Source organism: Centroberyx affinis, unplaced genomic scaffold, assembly GCF_046629955.1.
Source record: "Centroberyx affinis isolate AG114_WGS23_722 - 3 ecotype Tasmania unplaced genomic scaffold, CSIRO-AGI_Caff_v1 ptg001214l_1, whole genome shotgun sequence".
Lineage (NCBI taxonomy): Eukaryota > Metazoa > Chordata > Actinopteri > Beryciformes > Berycidae > Centroberyx > Centroberyx affinis.
The window spans coordinates 160001-173241 of NW_027279730.1; the positions used below are offsets into that span (position 1 = coordinate 160001).

The 13241-nt window shown below is 45.3% G+C and overlaps 1 protein-coding gene across 1 annotated transcript in view; it reads left to right on the plus strand.

Annotated features, from left to right (window-relative positions):
- Positions 1-13118, plus strand: part of nol8 (nucleolar protein 8) — a 24539-nt gene extending 11421 nt beyond the window's left edge. Inside the window, exons 7-13 of the mRNA XM_071524633.1 lie at positions 471-1714; positions 2686-2865; positions 3441-3551; positions 6550-6797; positions 8237-8320; positions 9051-9365; positions 12991-13118. Of these exons, the coding sequence (XP_071380734.1) occupies positions 471-1714; positions 2686-2865; positions 3441-3551; positions 6550-6797; positions 8237-8320; positions 9051-9282 (2099 nt within the window). The 3' untranslated portion in view covers positions 9283-9365; positions 12991-13118. The remainder of the gene's footprint in view (positions 1-470; positions 1715-2685; positions 2866-3440; positions 3552-6549; positions 6798-8236; positions 8321-9050; positions 9366-12990) is intronic.
- The last annotated feature ends 123 nt before the right edge of the window (positions 13119-13241 follow it).

Below are 13241 nucleotides of genomic sequence, written 5' to 3' on the forward strand. Positions count from 1 at the left end.
ATTACAGGAACTCCAGTGAAACTCTGAGTCTGAATAAAGCTTTAGTTTCAGTTCAGTCCAGTTCAGTCGAGTTGTATTTAGTAGTGACAAAGCAAGGTTCAAGGTTCTTTATGATCATAAGCAACAAAACAGCAAGATGCAGATAAAGTTAGCTATGAAATTCCAGAGCCTAGAGCCACAACAATGTAAACAAAGTAAACAAATGCAGTGTACAAACAACGCAGTAATAAGACAGCAGTGCAAAATATAAGAAGAAATGTAAGAAGTAATAGAAATATAAAGTGGCAGAGTGTAATAACAGTGTAAAATAGAATATATAAATAAAATAAAATAACATAAAAACATGACATTGCAGCAAAGTGATAATACAATACAAAGATAAAAACACTAAAGGAAGACAAGCAGCTAATATTTAGTGTGTTTGAGATGAGGAAGTAAACCTGTAGCATGAAGCTGTGATGTCATTCCAGGTCGGCCGTGTGACGAAGACGAGGAAGACTGCGACTCCGCCGACACGGACGAACTCCTCGCCTCCAGAAAACCCTCTGCTCGCCCGAACAGAGAGGATTCTGGGAAACGGAGTCCTCTGACACAAGACGAGCGGTCTGAGCCGGACGCTAACAAAGGAAAGAAGAGGAAGAAGAAGAAGACGGTCGTGCCTGTTGCGAAACCCCCTTCCTCAGGATCAGATAGTGATGATGATGAAGATGAAGATGATGAAGCCATGTTGTCTCAGTCTGCAGCAGAAGGAAAGAAGCAGAGGAGACAGGCAGTCTTCCCTGCCATGAAGCCTCCTTCCTCAGAATCAGATGGAGACGATGAAGAGGAGGAGGATGATGATGATGATGATGAAGATGGAGCTGATGAAGAGGATGATGGTGAATTCGAATCAGCTGATTCTGGTTCAGACTCAGATTATGAAGCTCTGTTCTCTAACTGCGTCCGGCTGGAGCTCTCCCTGTCTGACCTGCAGCAGCTGGCTGCAGCCTCCCAGCAGCCCTCTGAGACTACAGCTCCCAGCATCCTCAGCGGCTCCAAACCAGGAAGTAACGTCACCTCCGGGCCCACGGAAGGGCCGGTTCCCCTCACCGCCCCGACACGAGCGCCTCCCAAGAAAGGCACGACGCCAGAAGAGATCCTCGCCGCCATCTTAGAGGAGGACAGCAGCGAGGACGAGCAGCAGCAGCAGCAGAAGAAGAAGAAGAGGAAAGGCATCGTGTCGACGCCCCTCCCCGCCTTCCAGGGGACCAGAGGGCTGAGGGAGGAAGAAGAGGAAGAGGAGGAGGAGGGAGAAGAAGAACAAGAGGAGGGAGAAGGAGAAAGTGCCTCTAAAAAACAGAAGCGGGCCTCAGAAGCTCCTCAGCTGAACCACAGAGCCTCAGACAGCAAAACCAAGAAGAAGACTTCATCAGGAAGCAGTGAGGAAGAGGAGGAGGAGGAAGAGGAGGCAAAGACCAATCAGACGGTTTCTAAAGTTGTGACCGAGCAGCTACCAAAGGCTGCATCTTCATCCTCCAGCTCCTCCAGTGAGGAGGAGGAGGAGGAGGCTCTTCATCCTCCAGCTCCTCCTCCTCCTCCTCCCAGGCCGTCAGCAGGTGAGGAAGAGGAGGAGCGGCAGAGGAAGGCTAACCGGCGGCGGCTGGCAGCTGTGGAGCAGAGACAGAGAGAAACTGAAGAACACAAGAGACTGATACAGGGAGCGCTAGCTAACCTGGTGAGTGCTACTGCTAATACTGCTACTGCTACTGCTACTGCTAATACTGCTACTGCTAATACTGCTACTGCTAATACTGCTACTGCTAATACTGCTACTGCAATACTGCTACTGCTACTGCTACTGCTAATACTGCTACTGCTAATACTGCTACTGCTAATACTGCTACTGCTAATACTGCTACTGCTACTGCTAATACTGCTACTGCTACTGCTACTGCTACTGCTACTGCTAATACTGCTACTGCTAATACTGCTACTGCTAATACTGCTACTGCTACTGCTAATACTGCTACTGCTACTGCTAATACTGCTACTGCTAATACTGATACTGCTACTGCTAATACTGCTACTGCTAATACTGATACTGCTACTGCTAATACTGCTACTGCTACTGCTACTGCTAATACTGCTACTGCTACTGCTAATACTGCTACTGCTAATACTGATACTGCTACTGCTAATACTGCTACTGCTACTGCTAATACTACTACTGCTAATACTGCTACTGCTAATACTGCTACTGCTAATACTGATACTGCTACTGCTGATACTGCTACTGCTAATACTGCTACTGCTAATATTGATACTGATACTGCTAATACTACTACTGCTAATACTGCTACTACTACTGCTAATACTGCTACTGCTAATACTGCTACTGCTAATATTGATACTGATACTGCTAATACTACTACTGCTAATACTGCTACTACTACTGCTAATACTACTACTGCTAATACTGCTACTGCTAATACTGATACTGCTACTGCTAATACTACTACTGCTAATACTGCTACTGCTAATACCGCTGCTGCTAATACCGCTACTGCTAACACTACTACTGCTAATACTGCTAATACTACAACTGCAAATACTACTACTGCTGCTAATATAATAATAATAATAATGATTAATAATTAGTAATTCATACTTAATAATAATCATCATAATATTATTATCCTCCATCAGGACGCGCCAACAGCAGGAAAAGGGAAACACATCGTCTTCGGCTCTGATGATGATGATGATGAAAAAGAAGATAAGCAGACCACCTCAGAGAAAACCCTGTTCCAGGACAGCCAATCAGACGACGAGGCCTCTGGAGACGAGGCGGCGCCGGCCAATCAGACAGCGGAGAGAAAAGAGAAGGTGGGCGGAGAGCCAATCAGAATTCAAGCTTTACTGACAGACCCAGACAGTCAGTTCAGTTCCTCCATGTCAGAGGCAGAAGCTGTTTACATATACAGTATATATTTATGTTTATAAACTGAATATTCATATATTTAGATTTAAGTATATTATGATAATATTTGTATTTTGTTTTTATATAAATTAATTTGGAGTAATTTAGAAAAACCTCCAAAGTGCTGTATATTAGTTATCAAATATAGATATTTATAGATACATCATTAATTAATGGATTAATTAATGTCTGATGTAATTATGTATAATTAATTACTGGCTGATGGGAAATGTAGTCTTAATGTGGAGAAACACTAGAACTGACAATACTACTGGAGTGAGAAAGAGGAGAGGAATCGTCCGGTTACATCATTAGACGTGTGTGTGTGTGTGTGTGTGTGTGTGTGTGTGTGTGTGTGTGTGTGTGTGTGTGTGTGTGTGTGTGTGTGTGTGTGTGTGTGTGTGTGTGTGTGTGTGTGTGTGTGTGTGTGTGTGTGTGTGTGTGTGTGTGTGTGTGTGTGTGTGTGTGTGTGTGTGTGTAGCCCTCAGGCCCTCAGCTGTTCGGCAGCAGTGAGGAAGAGGAGGCTGCTGATGAAGAGGAGGACAGCAGGTTCCACATCAGGCCGCAGTTTGAAGGCAGAGTCGGACGCAAGGTGACCAATCAGACGCACACTTCCTGTACACGCCCCCGAACTTCCTGTACAAATTCTGTCAATTCACAGATTTTTCTTCATATTCAAATGCAATTTTTAAATCGCAGGAGGCACAATATTAGTTAAAGGTGAAATGTGTCAAAATAGCATTTTAAAGTAAATATTGTGGTGCTGCAGAGATGTCCTGGCCTACACATCATATTCTACAGACTGAAGAAAACATCTTTGTTTGGTACACATCCCCGCAAAAATCACACCATAATCATTTTAATACGTTTTTCAATGAAAATGAGAATAATGATGTAAAAATTATCATTCCCTCTAATATCGCAAATCATATCGCAATTGCAATATCAGTCAAAATAATCGCAATTAGATATTTTTTCAAAATCGTTCAGCCCGAGTGTGTTCCTACCTTGGTCGGTGGTGACAGAGGAAGGATCTCAGTCTCCACCCCCAAAGCAGTTAGTCTCAGTCCTCATGTGCAGCTGTGTTCATACCGTCCTGCTCAGTAATGTAGGCAGTATGGATGCTACAAAATATGGCAAAGTGGGTTTCAGGATTTCCCTCTCACCTCAGCTACCTGAACTGTAATATGTGAACTTTCTTACTGTGATCCAGACTGAGCACAAACCCTCCTCCCCATATCCAGCAGGAGGGGTGAGACTCCAAGCTCAGCCTGAACTCAATAACACGAACTGGAAACTTAGTTAACATTGATTAATGGAGGACATTTATTTAATCCGATTGTATGAATTATTCCCTTCTTTTGGATTTAGGTCTGATATGAATGTCAACAGACTCGCCGAAATCATCAAAGTGCAGTGAAATCAGTGAACACTCTTAAAGCTTAATGTCAAAACAAAATATTCCAACTTCACATTAAGTCTTAAATATTTCAACTTAAATACTTTTCCCACTTCACAAAGTGTTCAGTAATAAGACCATAAGATTATCTCTGAATTTCAGAGAAGTCCATTTCACACTCTTTGAATAAACAAAAACAATAACTGACACAAAAATAAATTTCACTTTTAACTGTGATCACATAAATGATAAAAGTTAAACACACCTCCACCTCTCATCTCTGGTCTAGAATAATGAATACTAAGCAGCCGGTCTGTTGAGCTGACTCAGACCAGATCCTGCTGTGTGAAGCAGGAGAATCTCTCTCTTGTAAATAGATCCGATGACTTGTATCTCCGGTGTTTCTCCCGCCACACAACGTGTGACTCTCACCGCTCTCTCTGCCGGAGTCCTGCTGGACCAAGCAACCAGTGCAGAATCCCCTTCAGTCCCGAACAGCGACTCTGTCCCAAACCCGTTCAGTGCTCAGTCCGCTTCCTCCAAAACCCCCGGAGTCATCACCGCTCCTCTGGACATCTTCCCCACCGCGCCACCGGGACTCGTAACGTCGGACTGAAAACTGAATAATGATTTCCACGGCACGAAAACTACTAAACCCACAGATGGGGTAAATGAATGAGAGGTGGTCTGCCTGCTCTCAAGTCAGCTCCACTGTGAGGACAGGAAATGTGCGCAAAAAATACAAAATAACATTTTCTTTCTCAAAAAACAGACACATTGCATTTTACTGCAATCAGCTGAATTTAATATATATAATATATGTCTGTTTTTTGAGAAAGACAGGAAGAGAGGCTTCAGCCAGAATAGAATAGGCAAAATCAATATATATGCTACATTTAAGAAATTAATAGTTTTCACGTTACAATGTTGACTATTTAATTAAATATAAATCAACGACAAAATCGCTTCCACCGCAAGTGTCTACACGCTTTTATTTTGTATTTATTGCGTGTATTTCCTGTCCTGTATTTCCTGCTGACTGCACCGGAAGAGACTCCACAGAGGAGCAGGCAGACACTCTTGAAATCAATAGTCCAAATCAAAAAGTCTGTCTGAGAATAAACTTTGTTCTCCCACATAACATAATCATGTCTTCTCCTGACCTCTGACCTCTGTCCTGACGAAGCCTCTGTCCTTTCAGTCTGTTTCCAGAACCCGAACCCGCCATGTGGCTCCACCAGCAGCTTCCCCACAGCAGCTACGCAGCAAAGACTTAGTCACTTAAACTTGTAAAAACAACAGACAGTCTGCACAGCTTCAGCTTAGCTTCCCGTCTCCATGTCTCTATTTGAAGGCAATAATTAATTTCACAGCGGCTCTCAGAACACGGAGCTTTCTACTCACTCCGCCATTTTCCTCGTCTTCTCTCTTTCTTCAACTTTTTTAAATTCACTTTAACACATTTCATCACTCGCTTTCGGTTGAAAATAGTAAAGATTGTCTAGTTTCTTCTTCTTCTGTATTTCCACAACACAAGCTGTCGGTTAAACTGTCTGTCTGTTATTTGATGGTGCGTTTGTTTAATGTGTCCCGGCTTCCCAGTTGAGTGGAGTTTTCAGTTTTTAAGCACCGCCCAGCCGGGAAACTAGAGGCCATCTCAGGAAGCGACATCTCTCTAAGCGTTGACTGACTGACTGACTGACCCCAACTTGCTGTGTTTTTCCCTCAGCTGCACTGTGGGAAAAACACTTTGTTAGTCTATTATTTCTTACAAAAATGATAATGAGCGAACCTTTGTGACGTCACAAAGTTACTGAAGTCCAAACGGCTCGTTTAGAGGCTCGCTGCACTAATATGGATTGTGTGGATTTAGTTTTGACACTTTCACCATGTTTAGATAGACCATCCAACTCCTTTATCACCACAGAGGAAGAGGAGTCCTGCTTTACACCATGTGGAGCTTTAAGAATGTTTCTTGTTTGCTGAAAAATCTAAAAATATTGAAAAATCTGTCTGTATTCTGTATTGCAAAGTATATCGCAATTTCAGTACTCAGCAAAACAATGTGATGATTTGTCAGCTGGTGCCGCTCAGGGAATGTTCCAGAATAGCAGAGTCTGTTTCCAGCTGCTTTCACACAGCAAACACTTGTTTGTTTGTTTGTTTGTTTGTTTGTTTGTTTGTCGTCCAGCTGATGGAGCTGCAGTCTCGCTTCGGGACGGACGAGCGTTTCCGGATGGACTCTCGCTTCCTGGAGAGAGAGGAGGAGGAGGAGGAGGAGGAGTCAGGTGAGAGGAGGAAGAGCGCAGGGGAGGAGGAGGAGGAGGAAGAAGGTCTGCAGGAGGAGAAGAAGAAGAACCTGTCCATCCTGCAGAGCGTCCTGAGCAGCAGCAGCCAGACCTGCAGCAGCAAGACCAGCAGCCGGGCCCAGAGCTTCAGGTCCCACACACACACACGCACACACACACACACACACACATACACACACATACACACACACACACATACACACACAGGCCCTCATTTATCAATCTAATGTAGAAACCAGCACAGATCTGAGTGCAGAAATCACCTCAGGACAGGGTTCAGGTTCGTATCTCTGATCACAGCGTCAGAACGATCGGGCGTTGATCAATGTGGAGGCTGAAAACAATCCTCATTTAAATATCACGCCCCTAAATATTCTGGGTTCAGAGGCCACGCCCCCAGAGTTTACCACATGGAGAGGCGTCATACGTCCAAGAAGAGAAACTTCTCAAGTCTTCAGGTCCAACTGAACCAGTTAGTTCTGTTTGGTCTGGAAAGTCTTCAAAGGAAGTCGGAAAAATGCAGAATGGAAAGAAATCTCTGCTGAGGTCGACAACCGAACTCCAGCTGAGGTTTGAATATTTAATTTATACATCCGTGATATGTATAGCCTATATATATAATAGTAGCCTAATATAAAGCTTGTATCGCAATTCTTTACATTTAGGTGAAGAAAAAATGGTCAGACCTCAAACCAGTAGACTATCTGAAAATGAAAGAGAAATGAATCTTACACCAGAAAACTGTTAACCCCGTTAACTGCAAACAATTTGAAAATACATATTTATGTTAGGGATAGGCTGTATGACACATAGTGGATGTAGGCCTTTACAAAAATAGAACATTTTGCCATAGGCTACATATTTTAAGTGATGAATATGTGGCTGCATATGCTTAGATGCAGTCAGAATATATGGTCTAATAACAATTCTCCGACTCAGCAGATTTACTATTTTTGTTTGTGAACGGGTTTGTGTTGTTTTGGGTTTTTTTTGGGGGGTTATTTTATTTTCTTTCTTCTAAATTTCATCAGATTTCTTGTTTATTTGTTTTTTCAGGTTCTTTTTCCTTTTTATTTGCTTTTTTTTAAAAATTATTTTCATCTAAATTACATAACATTTATAGGCTATTAATAATAATTATAATAATCACACATTGTGGTCTTTCATCACCATTCAGTTCAGTGGGATGAACATTAATTCGATTTAACGTGATTTTGCACACAAGGCATATTGTCATATATATTGATTTAGAAGAAAATCCTAAACTAATAATAAAGTCTGATTTGTTTTCTCTTGTTTTGAATTGAGTTGTTTGTGTTTGTTGTGTAACGCACCGTGACGTCTCCACGTCCTCTGACACTGTGTGTGTGTGTGTGTGTGTGTGTGTGTGTGTGTGTGTCTGTGTCTGTGTCTGTGTCTGTGTGTGTGTGTGTGTGTGTGTGTGTGTGTGTGTGTGTGTGTGTGTGGTGTGTGTGTGTGTGTGTGTGTGTGTGTGTGTCTGTGTGTGTCTGTGTGTGTGGTGTGTGTGTGTGTGTGTGTGTTGTGTGTGTGGTGTGTGTGTGTGTGTAGGGACGTGTCAGCTCTGCATTATGACCCGAGCAGAGAGGAACACGCCGCCTTCGAGACCGCATCAGACCAGACCAGGACCGAGAGGTGAGTCCAGATCCCAGATCAGTCCGGCCGGAGAATAAACCGACATGTTCCAGATATCACAATATTTACAAAATATTTAATATTATTGAATATTGACCCAAGCCTAAATAATAATAAAACCTATTGATCCATACTTATGTGGAATCTGATCACAGTGTCTCATTAGAGTCAGTTCAGGTTCACATACACAACCAGTGTGTATTGATCAGTTCTACAGTCAATATGTAATCAATCAGACTGCAGATCAATCTGCAGATCAGGTCCAGATCCAGATCATATCTCTCTAATCTGCCTGCCTTCCTTCCTTCCTTCCTTCTCTCCCTCCCTCCCTCCCTCCCTCCCTCCCTCCTTCCTTCCTTCCTTCCTTCCTTCCTTCCTTCCTTCTCTCCCTCCCTCCTTCCTTCCTTCCTTCCTTCCTTCCTTCCTTCCTTCTCTCCCTCCTTCCTTCCCTCCTTCCTTCCTTCCTTCCCTCCTTCCTTCCTTCCTTCCTTCCCTCCTTCCCTCCTTCCTTCCTTCCTTCCTTCCTTCTCTCCCTCCCTCCTTCCTTCCTTCTCTCTCCCTCCCTCCTTCCTTCCTTCTCTCCCTCCCTCCTTCCTTCCTTCCTTCCTTCCTTCTCTTCCCTCCCTCTCTTCCTCCTCCTTCCTTCCTTCCTTCCTTCCTTCCTTCATTCTCTCCCTCCCTCCCTCACTCCCTCCTTCCTTGCTTCCTTCCTTCCTTCCTTCCCTCTCAGTAAGGCGAGCAGGAGGAAGAGGAGGGAGGAGGCAGAGAAACTGCCGGAGGTTTCCAAGGAGATTTACTACGATGTGGCGGTCGACCTGAAGGCGGCGTTCGGTCCGACGAAAGACGACGACGACGCAGGAGGAGAGAAGAAGAAGAAGAGCTGGGACCAGGAGGAGGAGGAGGAAGAAGAGGAGGAGGAGGAGGAGGAGAGAGGAGGAAGAAGAGCAGAACCTCCCAGCTGATCCCAGCGCAGTGAGAGAGGAGGCGTCCGGGTTTAAATTCTCCTTCTTTGGAGACGAGACAGAGACGGGAAGCAGGGAGACAGGTAGGACCCCCCCCCCCCCACACACACACACACACACATTCCATCAACAAGGCGGTTTCCTTTTTTTTCTCAAACCAAATAGACTTAAGTCGTCTAAAAGGCCACTTGATGGCCAGTCAGGACTAACTGCAATAACTTGAAACAAATGACTGAGTGTCAAGATTCTGCATAATATAAGCAAAGTCTGTCTAACTGTACAATCCAAAAAATACAGCATGACACAAGTAGAACCCCATATGATTTGGTGCATGTTTTACAGCATACTGGATTTGAGGCTCCGATAAAGCAGATGACAACCATCAGCTATTTCAAAAGGACATAAAGAAAACCACAAATCCCTGTTTTGTTTTTTGTTGTTTTTAGACTGGGCTGGTAAATATCAAGCATCTCAAAGAGCATTCTCAACCCAAATTGTGTGTTACCTTTTAAATCATGTGTCAGAGCAACATGACCTGAGCAGAGGTTGGTCAGCATCACCAGATGAGTATGAGGAGCTTGAATATAAACCTCGATCCTCCAGAAAGACTCTCGTCCCTCCAGTGAAACGAGTCAAACTCAGAACACGTCGGCTCTAGCTGATGTGCAGCTTGGTCCACAGGCTCAGCTGACATGACATGACTACAGCAGCAGTGTCAAGTTTATAAAGTGAGGTCGACCACGTTAACACACAGTAGAGCTTGTTGCTGAGGCCTCTTTGTAAACCGCTGAGCTTAAGACTTCAGGTTATTCGATAGTAAAACCTCACCCTGCAGCGCTGTGGAAAAGGAAAATAGAACAGACTGAAACTAGACAGGGCAGCGTATTTTCTAGGGCTGGACCCGAATATTCGACTACTCGGATATTCGTTCATGGGTCGGTGTTCGGTTTTCAATTTTGGGATTCGGATATTCGTTTTTTAAATGTCATTTTATATGTAATGATCGCTGCTTGGGTGTCTATATAGTGACGTCACACTTCTGCTCTTGCGGAGTCAGAGTTTACGCTTGAAGTCTCTTGTCTGAGTCCGTGTCTCTAACTTTATGTTTTACCGTAAAACTTCAATTAAAAGTCGAGTCCCTTTTACTGTCCGGGTGTGGCTCCACGTTTTGACAGATAAAGGCCGGTCTCAGTTAGAAGCCGGTTGCCATTGACGCTGCAAAGCAGTTTATTTTTTTTACTTGCATTCAGACGTCAGTCACATTGATCTCCATGGTGACACAGAGAAAAACTACGACCTGAAATTCAAGCTGTCAGTTTCAAATTTGCTGAACAAACTCAGGAGAAGCAGCAGCAAGAGATTTCTCTGTTGATCTTTTTTCGGCTTTCATCCTTTCTAAGGTAGGCTACCGGTATTTTGATACGGGTCTCTCTCTCTCTCTCTCTTCTCTCTCTCTCTCTCTCTCTCTCTCTCTCTCTCTCTCTCTCTCTCTCTCTCTCTCTCTCTCTCTCTCTCTCTCTCTCTCTCTCTCTCTCTCTCTCTCTCTCTCTCTCTCTCTCTCTCTCTCTCTCTCTCTCTCTCTCAGCGTGCTGATCATGGTAGACGGTCAGAGGGACGTGGAAACACTGAGTGACATTGTGAGGCTTTTTGAGGTTATTTCTTCAGCAAGGGTGAATTGGACAAAAAGTGAAGCTCTAATAATGGGGGCCTGGGGGATGGGGAGCCAGTGCTACCAGGTGGGCTAAAGTGGAACAGGAACGCTTTCAAGTCCCTGGGAGTACACCTGGGGAATGACAGGGTGATGCAGAGGAACTGGGAGGGTGTTCTTGAGGTCGTCCGGGGGGTCGCTCACAGAGGTGGAAGAGGCTACTGCCCCGCCTCTCGTATAGAGGGCGGGTCCTCACTGTGAACAGCCTGGGAGCCTCAGGACTGTGGCACAGACTAACAGTTTTAGAACCACCTGCTGGCCTGTTAGCCAAGATCCAGGTTGTCCTGGTTGATTTCTTCTGGGGAGGTTATCACTGGGTCCCACAGAGTGTTTTGTTCTTACCAAGGGAGGAGGGTGGCCAAGGGTTGGTACATGTGGCCAGTAGAACAGCAGCTTTTAGACTTCAGTGGATCCAGAAACTACTGTATGCACAAGGTAGGGCTGTATGGAGGCAGGTGGCTGAGGCACTCTTAAAGCAGGTGGGAGGACTGGGTCTGGGTCTGGGTCTAGGTTTCTCCTTTTTTTTTGTTGACCCTAAAACACTGTCACTCTGTGATGTTCCACCGTTCTACAGAGGTCTGCTCAGAGTGGGGGGGCAGATGAATGTGTTGAGAGCGGAGCCACCCAGGTCTGTGAAGTGGCTTCTGGAGGAGCCGCTGGTGCATGGGGCACAGCTGGACTTTACTACAGCAGCCACTCCTGGACTATCAGAGACATTAAAATCCCTAGAGCACCCGGTCGGGTCGGCGGGGAACGACCTTGAGGAGGTCGGGGAGTCGGCTGAGCGGCTTGGCATGAGGTCTACGCGAGTGGCCGGTCAGATGCTTGGACGATACAGGAGTGCCTTGACTACAGAGGACCGGAAGCTGCTGCAGGAGGGGGGCAGAGGGGGGGCAGAGGGGAGGCGGGATGGGGATCTGTTTCCCAGGCTGCTGTCGGGACGCCCCACCGCAGAGGGAGCGGATGGGGGCGGCTCTAGACTCTGTAGGAGGAAAGAGGCTGGATAAACTTTGTGTGAAGACTTTTAACAGAGACAGGCTGGGCAGCAGAGCCGACACCCCGTGGATGGCCAGCCTGGGGGGGGGGGGGGGGGCGGAGGTGAAGCCTGCATGGACTACACTGTATCAGAGGCCCTTGCCTAAATACACTGGGGATTTACAGTGGAGGATACTACATGGCATACTGCCAGTCTGCCTTCGTCTCTATAGTGAACTCTAGTGTGAGCAGTGGCTGAGAGAAACAGTCTTTCACTGTTTCAGAGACTGTCAGGCTCACACCTTTGTTCACTGTGCTTTGCTCTCTGGTCGATGCACTTGGGGCAGTTTTTACAATTTCTGGCTTTATTTTGGTTTTCAGTGCAGTAGGAGTAAACAAAGGACGGGGTGTATCATTAATTTCTTGCTGGGGCAGCAAAAATGTCTGTGTACATGAGCAGGAAGAGGAAGGTAGAGGCTGGGTAACAGTAGAAGTGTTAGACTTGTACAAAGCTTTAGTTAGAGCAAGAGTATCAACAGATTATGAATACTACAAAAGAATGCAAGATTTAGGAGTGTTTCACAGTAAGTGGAGTCTTCAGGAAGCTGTGTGCAGTGTGGAGGAGGAGAGTTAGCTTTTACCAGGGAGCTGAGATGAGGAGTGGATAATATTGTGTCTGTTTTTGGTTTGTGAATATCTTGTTTGTTTTGGTTTTTGTTTTTGCTGACTGAGGGGTTGGATGTTTGTACATTGTTTAATAAAGGTCTTGTTAAAACTCAAACTCTCTCTCTCTGTCTCTCTCTCTGTCTCTCTCTCTCCCTCTCTCTCTGTCTCTCTCTCTCTCTCTCTGTCTCTCTCTGTCTCTCTCTCTCCCTCTCTCTCTCTCTCTGTCTCTCTCTCTCTCTCTCTCTGTCTCTCTCTGTCTCTCTCTCTCCCTCTCTCTCTCTCTCTGTCTCTCTCTCTCTCTCTCTCTCTGTCTCTCTCTCTCCCTCTCTCTCTCTCTCTGTCTCTCTCTCTCTCTCTAGCTGAGTACCAGGTGCAGAGCATCCAGGGGCCGCGGGTGTCATGGCAACAAGACCCACGTTTCCATGACAGCAGCTCAGAGGAGAGAAGAGGAAGAGGAAGAGGAAGAGCAGAGCAGCAGCGTTAAAACCACAGAGTGAGGAAGACTGTGTGTGTGTGTGTGTGTGTGTTCCACTGATCTGACTGTGTGTGTGTGTGTGTGTGTTCCACTGATCTAACTGTGTGTGTGTGTGTGTGTTTGTGTGTGAGTGTG